Source organism: Benincasa hispida, chromosome 4 (genome assembly GCF_009727055.1).
Source record: "Benincasa hispida cultivar B227 chromosome 4, ASM972705v1, whole genome shotgun sequence".
Taxonomy (NCBI): domain Eukaryota; kingdom Viridiplantae; phylum Streptophyta; class Magnoliopsida; order Cucurbitales; family Cucurbitaceae; genus Benincasa; species Benincasa hispida.
This window is the reverse complement of record NC_052352.1, coordinates 36400921-36415601: the sequence shown is the minus strand read 5'-3', so window position 1 is coordinate 36415601 and position 14681 is coordinate 36400921. Positions and strand designations below refer to the sequence as shown.

The following is a 14681-nucleotide window of genomic DNA, read 5'->3' as shown; positions in this document are numbered from 1 at the left end:
GTTGTGGGAAATGTTGTGTTCTTCTCTGTTAATTATTAGAGGATAAAATATAGCTTTTACAACAAAAAAGGAAGAAGAAGAAAGAAGAAGAAGAAGAAAGAAGAAGAAAGAAGAAGAAGGGCTGCGGCAACTTTTTATAAGTAGGGACGGGACGGTCAGATCAGCAGATCCATCCGATTTTTTCAAGTTTGATCCAAATTAAGCTTTAGGGCTTTTTAATTTTTCACATTCAGTTGGTAAAAACGCCAATCAATTTTGAAATCCACCACCCCAATTTTAATGGACGACGGAGGAGCTTCTCAGCCGGACGATACCGTTATGTCGGAGGCGGCGTCTGTACCACCACCGCAGCACGACCCGGCGGCCCACCAGCAGCATCAGCCGCCGTCTATGGGGATGGAAAATATTCCGGCGACTTTGAGCCATGGAGGGAGATTTATTCAGTATAATATCTTTGGTAACATCTTTGAAGTTACGGCTAAGTACAAGCCTCCCATCATGCCTATTGGCAAAGGCGCTTACGGCATCGTCTGGTCTATGCGATCCCCTTTCTCTTTTCTTTTCTTTTCTTTTCATCTATTGTTTAGAGTTCCATTTTCGTTGTGTTTTTCTTTTTTTGTTGTTGATTTGGGGAGTGCGTTTTGATTGTTTCAGTTCTGCTCTCAACTCCGAGACGAACGAGCATGTGGCGATTAAGAAGATTGCTAATGCGTTTGATAACAAGATCGATGCTAAGAGAACTCTTCGTGAGATCAAGCTTCTTCGGCATATGGATCATGAAAACGTCAGTGAGTGGATTATAAGATTTTTTGGAATGTTGTTTATTTGGCCTTTATTTTTTGACTTTTATCATCTGGAAAGCTGGAAGATAAGTAATTTTTGTGGGCGTTTAAGCTTTATAGAAAAACTTTCATCATGTACATTGGTTGAAGTTATTGCTTAATTGGTAAATTGCATATTTTCTTTTTCCTTCACTCTTAATTGACTGAAAGCTGGCATCATTTCCATTTTCCTTCCTTCATCTGGTGCCAGTGTAGAAAGAGTTTTATTGGGAAGAACTGACGAAGCAATAATCTCAAAACATACCCAAAAAGAGAAAAAAGTAGTAGAATTCCTGTACGATATTGGGCTTTTTTGGCAAGAATGCTTTTTCTTGCATCGAGTCCTCACTTTTGTATCACAATCAACGATTATTTATATTACAAGCAAAATTAGAACTCCTAAAATATATAAGTTGCTGGGGGACAAGCCTTTCCATACTAAATCCTCACTGGTTTTTCTATACACTCATATGTAGTATGACAGTACTATGTTATCATACTGCATCAAGAAAAGTAGTCTCTTTTATCACTAATGGAAACACGATGTTTTCCATGGAGAATGAAGGTGTAGGAGAAATAGGAAATAACAGTCAGAAAGAGACTTAACTAATGTTAGATTTCATTGTCAATTAGTCTGAGAGCGGACAAAGGAAAGGCGAAACTCCTTCTGCCCTTGTTACAGGGAAATTCTAGAGTCTGTAGTCTCCACAGTGAGTTGAGAACCAAGTAACTGAGTAAGTTCTTTCCTAGCCTTTCCTACTCTTTTATCACAAACATGCATTGTGACTGACTGGTCCTTTGGTAATGCCCAAGAAGCTCTAAGTGCACACTTTCTTGTTGCTTCAGTTGAATTTTAACTGCCCCCCATTCTTCCTGACTTATCTAGCTCCGTCTTCAGCCTTTTATCTAACTCCCCTTGCTGGGTTTTCCCTCGTTGAACATAAATGCATTGTATTGGAGGTTTATCAAGAACATATATACATAAAGGTCCCACATACAAATATAGTAAGTAAGCAGCCTTGTCCATAGTTGTTATGAATGAGCATGAAGAAGCGGTTTAATCCAGAATACGTCGAAGAATATTGAAGCAGAGCATGAAAATTGAAAAGTGTGATAGATTCCAACATTCAAGACACCTTTTGGATTTTCATCAATATATGTATATCTCTATTCTAAATTGTGATTAAAATTGGGTTATAAATTTATCTGCAAGACGTGGGTAGCTTTAATAGTATATGTTAATATTGAAGTAGAAAAAGAAGACGACACAAGGAGTTTACGTGGAAAACCCTAATTCAGGGAAGAAAAACCATGGTTGAAAAGGACTTATTATTTTATGTCATATTTACAATAGACCCAACCTCAGATATAAATAGAATGAGGTGAAACCCTAATTTAGCAAATATAGTAAAAAGACAAAAATGCCCCTAGGGCTAATTTAACGTATTTCAACACTCCCCCTCAATTTGGGGCATAGATATCGGCAAGACCCAACTTGCTAATACAAGCTTCAAACGTCTGTCTCGATAACCCTTTCGTAAAAACATCTGCAATCTGTTGGACTGAAGGTACATAGGGAATACAAATAGCTCCGCGGTCTAACTTTTCTTTAATAAAGTGCCTGTCAATTTCCACATGTTTGGTTCTATCATGTTGCATGGGATTATTCGCAATACTGATGGCAGCCTTATTATCACAATACAACTTCATGGGCCCCGGACTACTCTCGTGAAGATCAGATAAAACTTTCTGCAACCAGATTTCTTCACACACTCCCAGATTCATAGCTCTATATCTCTGCCTTAGCACTACTTCTGGCCACTACCACAGGGATTTGTTCTCACTGTTTTTACTTGCCAAGAGTGTACCAAATACTTACCCATACAAGGTACAGTGTACCCTGAGGTTGACACTTCTATCCAGTCACAGATCCGGCCCAATCTACGAGTCAGGTATAAAAATGCCCTTCGATGCTTTCGTGTGACCTCATGTTTCCTGAACAACGCAAGCCCTTCCTAGGGGTGAACTTTAAATATCTCAAAATTCGACGTCACAAGCTTCCATGTGCTCCTCATATGGATCTGCATGAACTGACTTACTACACTCACAGCATAAGGAGATGTCGGGCCTAGTAAGAGACAAGTAAATTCAGTTTTCCTACTAGCGTTGATACCTCTTTTTATTCACAGAAACTCCTTCCGAAACACTTTTTCAGTTTGCTATTGACCTCAATAGGAGTGTCAATAGGTTTTGTATCCGGTCATTCCTGTTTCGCTTTAACAAGTCCAGAGTGTATTTTCGCTGAGATATCCAGTATTCTTGCTTTATGATCTTGCCATTCCATCCCTAGAAAATACTTTAAACTACCAAGATCCTTAATTTCAAATTCAACTTGCATTTCTTTGTTTTAGCTTAGACAATTTCTGCGGTATCATCCCCTGATAGGATGATGTCATCAACATACACTACCAACACAACAATCTTTTCTAAGGGTGATTTTTTGGTATAAACAGGTATGATAGGAAGTCCCTGAACGAGAAACCTTGAGACTTAACAAACACGGTGTAAAGACCTGTACCATAAGGCCTAGGAAACTGCTTCAACCCATATAAAAGACTTCCTGAGTTTGCAAACATGATTCCCAAAGCTTAGCTTCGAAACCTGGAGGTGGACTCATATAAACTTACCTCTTCCAACTCACCATTTAGGATTGTTTCTTTCATCTAGTTGATGTAGGGGTTTACATTTTACATTAAGGATATATACGTTGTATCACAAGAGTAGACAGAAAGATTAGAACACGAATCGTGTTTACTTAGCAAACTGGGCAGAAAAGTTTATGAATAATCAATACGCCATACGTTGAGGTGAATCCTTTAGCAACTAACCTGGCTTTAAATACCTCATCGAGTGTTTCGTCAGATTATACTTCACTGTGAACACCCATTTTGCAACCAACTGTTTTGTGACCTCTAGGGAGAGCTACTAACTCCCAAGTCTTATTTGCCTTAAGAGCTCTCATTTCCCTCCATTACTCCGCTGCTTTCCACTCGGGAACTTCCTAGTGCGCACTTTGATACCACACTTGACACACGAACGCATCGAGCATAATACTGACTCAGATTGGGCCGGATCTGTGACTGATAGAGGTCAACCTCAGGGTACTGTACCTTTCGTATGGGGAATTTGGTAACTTGGCGGAGTAAAAACAGGTGTAGTGGCCGAATAGAGTAAGGGTTTCCCGATTTGTGGTTCCATGCTACTGGATTAACATTGAGCGTGAGCAAAGAATCCTCTGCCTTCCAGACACGCTCTGTGAGGATCCCCAGGATTCGGGTCGTGGTATCTCTCCAGTTAAATATCAACTTATGGCGTCCCTCCAAAGAACCATTTTTTTATGTTCGTGACCAAGAGAAGTAATTTTGCCCATCTCAGCTTCTTCTCCCGTGAATCAATTCCTGCCAGAATTCCCCAAATTGTTCCAGATAAAAGATTAAGAGTTGGAAAGAGTAGGAAAACATTGAACCAGGATTTTCTGAATACATCGGGGAAGAATCATGGCCATTCAATCTGGCTCCTTAGGGCGACCATCTATTTTTGAAGACTAACTAATGTGTTGGAGTTCCCCATTGAGATCAGTTCTGGAACTTTTCTGTCTAAAAACCATGGGAATTTTCTCAATGGAATCACCTCTTTGTTCTGAAGATCTTTATATGGTAAGAGTTTATATCTTATTCTTAATAAAATATTGCCACAATCTACATCCCTAGTTCAGTAGATGACTGGGGCTCGACTGGAATAATACATGGAGAAGGAAAAGAAGCTGTCCCAACTACGGTACTCATCGAAAAGAAGTCTAAACTGACCCACACGAGAGGTCCACACAAGCGGCCAAAAGATTCGGGCATAACCCGTGAACCTTAGGTTACGCCTAGCTTACCAGACGAGCTGTTGATGGTGGGTAAAAACCGGATAAACAAGCTCGGCGAATCGAGGTTTTTTGGTGGTTTTTTGGGATTAAATCAGGATGCGAGCGTTGAAAGAAAAATCGCGTCGCCCGAATAATTTTTCCTGTTAAACACCCACTTGAAACCCGCTCGCCCACCGGTTCTAGGCTTAGATCCTGTATTCTGATGCGACGCGAGAAATTGTACCTATTAAGATTGGGGCCTGTATGAAATTCGAAATTCAAACAGTGTGCGCCGGCTGGGGAAAAGTGCGAAGGCTGAGTTCAACGTTTTGTTGTGCGAAGGGATTGAGGGTCCGATCGGTTGTTGACTGTTCGGCTCAGATTCTTGTGCCCCGGCTGGAAAAGCGTGCGCTAACCACCCACCACCTTGCCTTTGACTAGAAGTTTAAGTAGGCTGTCTCCTCTTGCCAGTTACTTGGCCTTGTGAAGGTCCGAATTTCAAGAGTGGATGTTTTCACGGTGAAATTGGTAACCTTTAGAAAGGTACACAGTCCCATTATATAACCAAGCTGCACATGGCTACATATAAAAGTCTAGGAGAAATTGCGAAACCAACTACTCCCACTTTCACTTACAGCTGAAAGTACTCAAATAGGAAGCTAATCTGGCCGCGCCACTGGAGCAATCCCACCACCTGCTGTTTCGGCTCGCCTCGCCAGCTGAGATCTGTTTCGGCTGAGCCACCTGGGATGATGGTTCAGAGATAGCGGTCAACCGCTGCTTGAATCACAGCCTCATTAGTCAGCGTACCTTCACCTATCAAGTTTGATGACTGAGTTTCTTCTACCGGGGCTAGGGTTTCATCACCTTGCTCTGATACCATATTGAAGTAGAAAAAGAAGCTCCGACAAAGGAGTTTACGTGGAAAACCCTAATTCAGGGAAGAAAAACCATGGTTGAAAAGGACTTATTATTTTAATATTTACAATAGACCCAACCTCAGATATAAATAGAATGAGGTGAAACCCTAATTTAGCAAATATAGTAAAAAGACAAAAATGCCCTTAGGGCTAATTTAACGTATTTCAACAGTTAACACTTAGAGATGAATAGGGTTTTTTTGAAAACATTTTTTTTTTTGAAAATTTTATTTATTTATTTAAATCTTAATGTAAAAATTAAATAACATCAAGAGAAGAAATTAAAATTAAGAGTGAAGATAAGCTGAACTACCGTGAGTTGGCTTAACGTTCAATAAGGGCTAATGTAAATAACAAGGAGCTCAAAGGAAATGAGTTCTTAGCCACTCCACTTACCTAGAATTAATATCTTACAAGTTTCCTTAACAACAAAATGTTGCAGGTCAAACAATTGTTTTATGATGAAAGTCTAGGTGCACATTAGCTTGCTTGGACACTCACAAATACTAAAATGAGAAGGTGAAGATAAGTTGGCCACCTAAAGAACTCAAGGTGTTTATCTGAAAATGATGGGTCATAAAAAGAAATGTAAAGGATACGCCATATGGGAAGTAGAATCCAACAATCTATTTAAGCTGTCCTGATGGCTTTGCTTTGTCTTTCAACCACCACTCTAAGATGGCTTTAGGAAGCCATTCATCACTTTTCTTAGGTTAGTAGAGTTCATTCTAAAGATGTCCAACGAAAGAGCCCATTCCCACTGCAAAAACTCGAATGGTTTTTGTAGTCTCGGCCCTCTACATGGAGTGTTGGTTCAGTTTTTGGGGTCAATAAGGGTCATTGAATAATAAAGGCTTGGAAGGAATAGGTTTAAGCCATGGTGCTCATCTACGAATGATTTAATATCCTACGAGTTACTTTGACAACCAAATGTAATGGGGTCAAACGATGTTTCACGAGAATAGTTGAGGTGTACACAAGTTGGTCCAAACACTCATAAATATCAAAGAAAAAAACGCTAGTAGGCTCATACCCCTATTTTTGTTAATTTTCACACGTTGTTAATGAACTTGTTTCTTGTAAAGGTGATACAATATATAATTTTTCTTATGAATTATCATTTGCTCTCCTCCTTAGGAAAACCCCTTGTTTTTCCATTGGTCTCTCTTTATCACTTCATCAAACTCAATTGATCATCTAATATTTCTTTTGTATGAATGAATTCATAACATAATAGTATATTCATAGGAAATATAAGATTATTAAGGATAAATTGCAAGTTAATCTTTCATGTTCAGTCTACTCATAAATATTATCTAGACATGGTTTTACTGAAATCATAAAATCTTGTATTTTAAAAAATTGTACACTAGTACCTTTAGATCCAACTTCCTTCGTTAATATCTACACACACACACACACAAAAAAAAAAAAAAAAAGGTGGTAGGGTAATATTTGCATGTAAGTGAAAGTGGGAGAGTTGGTTTCGCAATTTCTCCTAGACTTTTTAATGTGCCATGTCAGCTTGGTTATATTAATGGACTGTGTACCTTTCTAAAGGATTTATGATCTAAAACCAAGTAATGCAAGAGGCTTTTAAACTTCTAGTTCAAAGGCAAGTTAAGAATCTGTCCAACAATGAAACTAATTACTTAATATAATTTAATACGTAGCAATGTTAAATGCAGGTGTACTGATAATCCAAAAAATCACAAAAAACTAGTAATTATGTATAAATTGGTCCTGTGTCTAGTGGTTGCTGTCCTGTCTATTGAACTAGGGTGTAGATTGTGGCAAATATTTTATTAAGAACTAAGATATAACTCTACCATATAAAGATCTTTTTTAATAGAACAAAGATTACATGAAAGAAAGCTGCAATTTGCAACCATGGTAGGATGTCAACGCTTTCAAAGAAGAGCCAATTGGCTTAATTTGGATGCCATCACAATATATTGCAAGTGCTTAGCTATGGAATGCTGTTACTCAGATCTTCAGAAGAATCATTGATGTTATAATCTCTTAAATGTTTAAAATGTAATTTAGGTCGACTACGCTGATATTTTTCTGTTCTATTTTCTCTTATCTCTATGTATTATTTAATCAGCTTGGTGGTAGTTTCTGTACTAGCACAATAACAATCGGAAAGTTATGGGCATTACTCCGAATTGGATCATTGTACAATTATATATGGCATTTTAACACATAGTTGGCTATGCTACTTCCACTAAGGAGATGAGTTATTGTGTTTATGATGTTGGTTTAATTGTATTACTGATGATGGTGTTTCAGGTTGTTGCAATTAGGGATATCATACCTCCGCCTCTAAGGGAAACATTTAATGATGTTTATATAGCATATGAGCTAATGGATACCGACCTTCATCAAATCATTCGTTCAAATCAAGCATTATCAGAGGAGCATTGTCAGGTTACATTCTGTACATGTACTTGCTGGTGGATTATTTCTGCATTTTAAAATATGTTCAGATCTCAACCCTCTGGTCCATTTGGAATGTATACGTTCTTCCCATTATTTTTTAGAAAATCGTCAGAAGCATTTATGAAGTAAGGTGGTAGGCTAAGATTGATCTAGGATAACATTTTTTGGTTGGCAACAGTATTGTTACCATGCTTCTTCAAAATCCTAAGCTAGCTGTAAAAGATCGAAACAAGCTACTTTCAGTAGGGTGGCATAGGTCCTGTCTTGGATGAGGTTTTTATGTTTTCCACTCAGTGGCTTTGAGTCTTAGTTTTGTTTGTGATGTTTTGTGATTTTGTTGTTTTTACTTATCTTTGTTGATTTGATGAAAACTGTCCTTTTTTACTTACAAAAATCTTTATAGTGGAAGTGGTCATTTAATCTTCCTTTCTTCTAATCAACTTTTTTGGTGATAAGTATGGGGATGTATATTTTATTTCCAAAATTAATTGGTGACAATTTTGTGATATCGTGGGGTTCTTTGCGTACTATTTGCAAAATTTCACTTAAAATGCTATGTGCTTTCAAGTTTCAACAAATGTGCTCAAGTGTAATTTCATTGATGTTGATATTAAAGAATGAAACTTGGATTCTTTTGGCATTGGATCTTTCAAGACTTATAAATTAGTGGTTGGGCAGATGTTGATCTTGAAGCATTAACCTAAACACAGGGAGACATCCGTGGATAATGGTCCTCTACTAAAAATTTGACAAGTAATATAAATCTCAAAAGGGTATTTGATCTCTGATATTGGACTAGACGAAGAAGGTATTGATCTAATACAAAGCTAACCATAATAGTAATAACAAATAAGAAATTACAAATTTGGAAGATATCTTTCTATTCTTCTTCTACTAGGACCAAGCAAACTGGAGCTTCAACACTAGAAGGGTCACTAGGGATTAAGAACTATGGATATGAAGCCCCCTAGTTTCAAAGAAGGTTGATAGTTTGAGAGACAGATATAATAGGAAGAGATCTAATCTGGAGGTCATGGGATATGTTCACCTAATGAGTCTGTTTCAAATTCATCCTTTATCTTTGAGAAAGGGATAGCAGAGAGCACTGTAAAATGGAAACTCCAGAAAAGGTCAAGGGTTTCAAATAGTCTAGCTATCAAAACAACGAAGCTTAAGAGGGAGATTGTTTCCTAGTAAACTGGAAAACAATCAGGCTTTCAATGGAAAGTAAATGTTTGGTGGAACTTTGGAAAAAAGTTTGAATCTGAATTTGGAAGATAGAGGAAGTAGAGAGCTTGGATTTAATTTCAATATTTGATAATAATTCAAGCATTGGATCTTGGTCAATCATTTTTTTATTGTGAATCAACTCATATTAGATGCTTTAGATGGATGATGAGATTTTAATTTTTTTTAAGGATAGCGAGAAATGACTGTTAAACATGTATGATTATTTTTTCCTTCATACTCAATCCAATCATGCTTATAAAGTAGCGTATGGCTATTTGAACATCCTTTAACAAGATACTACCACCAGTTTCTACATCAAAATAATTGCTGTCTTTATGTATCATGCAGTATTTCCTGTACCAGATTCTTCGTGGATTGAAGTACATACATTCAGCTAATGTTCTGCACAGAGATCTGAAGCCTTCCAATCTGCTATTAAATGCCAACTGTGACCTGAAAATATGCGATTTTGGACTTGCTCGTGTTACTTCTGAAACTGACTTTATGACAGAATATGTGGTTACTAGATGGTACCGTGCACCAGAACTCTTACTTAATTCATCTGATTACACAGCAGCCATTGATGTCTGGTCTGTTGGTTGTATTTTTATGGAATTGATGGATCGGAAGCCCTTGTTTCCTGGACGAGATCATGTGCATCAGTTACGCTTGCTTTTGGAGGTACTTCCAATCATTTTTGATACTCTTCGTGATTCAAGTCATAATAGGGACATAATCGTATCTCTTTCACATCGTATGAGAGAATTCGTTTCAATGAGATAGTTTATTATATGCAAATTAAAAAAAAAAAAAGAGAGAAGCAATATGCTTTTTCTAAGTGTGTGTTTCTGAGGGAGAGAGAAGCTTGTGCTACATGATGCTATTTATTATTATTATTTTTATTAATCCTGAAAGCAAAAAACAAGCTGTTTCACAGCCCCTTCTATGAATATTTCTCATGTGGTGTTCAATATCAAGTAACATTTCAATAATTTAGTATTACTTAATTATAATATTAAAAATTTAAAACATTGATAAAAAAACACAAAAATGTATTTAAAAATTGGACAGAGATGAGCATATCAATTCTAAACTTATTTTGGACATGATAGTATCAGACCACGCTGAAATCTGAAGGGATCCTTCAGTTTTTAATTTTGACAGTTTGGTTCTATTTTGGTCCATGTTAAACAAATTCAATTGAACTGGCTGATTTTCTCCCCTAGTGTATATGTATTAATGTGCATCTGGATAGTATCGATGTAAAAAATACCCAGTGGTAGCTCCCGTGAAATATATCTATACGAACATGCCTTGTTCATAGTGGCATCCATTTGTTTACTGTTTGAGTCTGCTCTTATCATGCAGCTGATTGGCACTCCATCAGAGGCTGATCTTGGTTTTTTGAATGAGAATGCTAAAAGATACATACGGCAACTACCTCATTACCATCGGCAGTCATTCACTGAAAAGTTTCCACATGTCCATCCTGCAGCCATTGATCTGGTGGAGAAGATGCTAACATTTGACCCAGGACAGAGAATTACCGGTGAGTTATTATTGCAGTTATTTACATTGCTGCGGTCTTGTTATGTTGTTCCTGCAAATGGCTTCACAAACTTCAATGAAAGAGAGGGAGTGTTTTTTTAAAGTACAAAAAAAGAAAAGTAGAAAAATAGAAACCCTGTCAGCGATCAAACTGTCGATGACTTTATTGTCTCAAAAGAAAGAAATGTCTCACAAAAATCCAGAATTGTATCCTATCCTGCTGTCTGATAATAGGGCAAAAATTCATTGATCTCTTCAATTAATTGTAAATCCTAATTAGGTTTCAGGCAAACCCAAAACTTGCCTACACATGCTGATTGATTTTCTCACTTGTCTGTTTGAATTGCCTGATTTCTGAACTATGTAGATGGCCATTCTTCTGTTCATATTTTGCTTCGAACATTTTAGTATAAATGGGTTTCTTTTTTGTTTCCTGATCGGTTGGCAAATACTAAAAACATTTCACTGTTTTCAAATTGAACATTGTTATTGACGGCATGATCCAACTCTACATGTAAGATTTTTCTTTCCACATTCAAAATGTCAGGACGTTAAGTAAACTGTGACCTGTCTCGGAATGGTGGCCCATATGCCAACATTGGTCTTGATAATGATTTTTACCATTAGGTTCCTTCTATTAAAATCTTTTTATGTTTTTGCAGTTGAAGACGCTCTAGCCCATCCTTATTTGACTTCATTGCATGACATTAGTGATGAGCCTGTCTGCATGACACCCTTCAGCTTTGATTTCGAGCAGCATGCGCTTACCGAGGAACAGATGAAAGAGCTGATCTATCTAGAGGCGCTTGCATTTAACCCCGAGTATCATCACCAATAATAAGCTGTTGTTATTTACTGGAGGATTGTTCGATCTGTATGTTCATTATTAATTCCTTTGTGTATATTAACTGCATTCACGACTGGATGGGTTTTGGAATCAAATTTGTCCGAGTATGGGCCAGAATTAGGACTGGAAGAATCTTCATGAAGTTGTATCTGCCTTTTTTCTACTTCTTTCTACTACTTGTCATATTGTTCATTTATTTGATCAAGGTTGTTCATTTGGAGTTGGAATTGTTTCCCATCATTTATCCCAAACTTTGTACGAGGTGCCTTCATTCAAGGCTTGATTCTATAATTCTATTTTCCTCACATCAGGAGCAAATAAATTTTGGGCCAATCAGCTGGATTTTTGAAGACAGAAGCCTTCTGAAAACGTAAGGGATTTGTGGTTTCTATCACTGATTAAAGAATTATTTGAAAGAGATCTCATTATTCATTTTCGTTTGCTACTATTAGTTTTGCTAAACTGACCAAATTATTTAAGATCCATTATTGAATTTGTAGATTGTTTGCTGTTAGTTCTTAAATTTAAAGTCTTTGATCCTTGGGGGCGATGGCAGTGAAGCCAATTGACACCAGGTTCACATTGATGATAATGCTCGAGTTACCTTGATCACCATCTAGGTTGATTTCGGATTCGAACTAATGCTTGTACCATCGTTGCCACTACCATTGCTGCAATTGCAATCGTCAAGGCAAGTCTCTACTACTGGTTTTCTAGCTTTGGGAAAGCAAAAATGTTAATTTGCTTTGCAATGCATTTAACGTGGTATATCAATATGTCTAGTTTCACACTAATTAGAGAAGAAGAGATCATAGTATTAACTGAAAATGCATCTACAGCATGGTATGAGGCTTTTTAATGTTATTTTTCTCTTTTCTTTCTTTTTACTTTGTCATTAAGGACTGGTTATCATTTCCNAAAAAAAAAAAGAAGAAAAAAGGAATAGTTCTTTTTAATAGTGATTACAGTACACAGCAACTTTAATCTTTCTAAACATGAACAACCATTCTATAATTTGTTAAAAATTAGAAAACTTGTATAAAGGAAAAATATCATACTACAATTTTACAGAAGAATTGACAAAGGTCTAACGGGAAAACAATGTTCAAGAATGTATAATTTCATAAGAAATCTCTGATTGTTTTGCTCTAGTTTTTAAATCTTATCAGAATATATCAAATAGTCTTTAATATTTTAGACCATTCTCAATTTAATCTTAAATGTTTTAAAATTTTCACATAAGTTCAACCTATCAAATTTCTTTAATTTTGACATAATTCTCAATTAATGTTTTAAACTGGGGATGGTATCATTTGACTTTTCTGCCTAGAAGAAAAAGATTTTGTTGAAGGGTAGGTTAGGTTTTGGTAATGGACATGTTTAGGTGTTGGTAATGGAGATGTTGACTTTTGTTAATGAACGAGTTGAATTTTTTTCATGTCAAACAACATTTGTTTGATATATCTATATGTTTAATTTTTTTTAGTACAATAATTATGAGGTGTAGATTGAACCTCTATTCTGTTGGATCGAAGTGCATGTCAATATCACTTATCCAAACTCACTTTGACATCTCTATATTTAAATTGACACATTAATAACACAATATTTAATTTAATAGAAGGTATATTAAGGATTTTATAAGCTCAATAACTAAATTACAGCCTAAAATTTTTTTGTTGAAAAAGGGAGGGAGAAAAGAAAAAAAAAAATCCATTATCTCTGTTTTTTAACAGTTACAATGGAGATTTTCTACATTTCCATTTTGCCTTTACATCTTTTAATAATTTCTATTTTGTTAACAAGAACCTTCTTTGTTACAACTATTTGAGTTAAAATGATACACATGAAGTAGTGTATTCTTTATTAGATCATAGATTTAAAACATTACGATCTCATGGTGAAGATATGTTTGAACGAATGGTCACATTGTTGTCCCATTACAACTATTCAGTAAGTGGTATATATATATATATATATATATGTAAATATATATTTTGTATATAGGTGTACTTTAGTCATAGATAGAAAACATTATGATCTAAAAGTGACATGTTTCGATGGACAATCATGTCCTTTGCCATTAGTAAGAATCTTTTGAATTTTCTTCTATGTACTAAAATTAAACTATAAATTTCACATGCAGCATATGTTAAGATAGTATATATTAATGGGGGAGTTATAATGAAAAATCTTTTAGGTTCTTTTTTGTCCTTACAATTTTTGTCGATTTCTATGTTGCCCTCTGTTAAATTCCTATATTTCTCTTTGTTAATGAGGTTGATAGGATGCAACTATTCGAGTGAAAGTGGTTACATATTAAACTAGTACATCCATTCACATATGAATGTGATTTATATATTAAAAAATTCATTATTGATGCAAACATTTTCTGTTTTCTAGGTATCGAAATTCTTCTTTTGTAAGAGAGATAGAAAAAAAGGAAAATTAAAAGTTATGTTCATCTGATGTATCACTTGTACTTGGGGTTTTAAGTCTTGTTGTTATTAACCAGGTTATTTGTTTGTAACCGATCAAGATTAGTTAGTTAGAATAAGTTGTAACCCTTACCTATAAATAAGGGTTGGACCATCAATTTGAATAGATATATACAATTACTTTCATAAAACTTCTTTGGTTTACACACCAAATCGGTATTAGAGCGAGAATGATCTGATTCTAATGACAGGGAAGAAACCAACAAACAACAAGAATCTCGAGGCCTCGGACAAAGAAGCAGCTTCATCTGCTGCCCTATCACCAAGGGCTTCGACGAGACATGTGCAGTCCATTGAAGCATCCATTGGTGGTATTCATCGACTCCTGGAAAGAATGTCAATCCAGATGGAAGAGATAGCAGAGAGTGTGGCATTGGGTCAACAACTAAGAGAGCAAGGTAAACCAAGAAACAATAATCAACGGCAAGAATGAAAGAATATGAATGGTACAGAATCATCCAAGAA

The 14681-nt window shown here is 36.1% G+C and overlaps 2 protein-coding genes across 2 annotated transcripts in view; both read left to right on the top strand.

Moving 5' to 3' along the window:
* On the top strand, window positions 1–12023 carry LOC120075749 (mitogen-activated protein kinase homolog MMK1). The gene is made up of 6 exons (XM_039029393.1): window positions 1–533; window positions 655–784; window positions 7944–8081; window positions 9672–10004; window positions 10692–10872; window positions 11534–12023. The coding sequence occupies exons 1-6, from the start codon at window positions 280–282 to the stop codon at window positions 11707–11709; spliced, it is 1212 nt and encodes a 403-aa protein (XP_038885321.1). The 5' UTR covers window positions 1–279; the 3' UTR covers window positions 11710–12023.
* Window positions 12024–14400: 2377 nt separating this feature from the next.
* LOC120076180 overlaps window positions 14401–14681 on the top strand; it is a 55209-nt gene continuing 54928 nt past the window's right edge. The window contains exon 1 of the mRNA XM_039029946.1: window positions 14401–14614. Coding sequence (XP_038885874.1) covers window positions 14401–14614 — 214 coding nt within the window. The remainder of the gene's footprint in view (window positions 14615–14681) is intronic.

Excerpts from the sequence above, each read along its gene's own strand:
- LOC120075749 (XM_039029393.1), top strand. The coding sequence starts at position 280 with ATGGACGACGGAGGAGCTTCTCAGCCGGACGATACCGTTATGTCGGAG. Across the intron at positions 534-654 it reads GGCGCTTACGGCATCGTCTG|TTCTGCTCTCAACTCCGAGA; the intron begins GTCTATGCGATC and ends TGATTGTTTCAG. Across the intron at positions 10,005-10,691 it reads AGTTACGCTTGCTTTTGGAG|CTGATTGGCACTCCATCAGA; the intron begins GTACTTCCAATC and ends CTTATCATGCAG.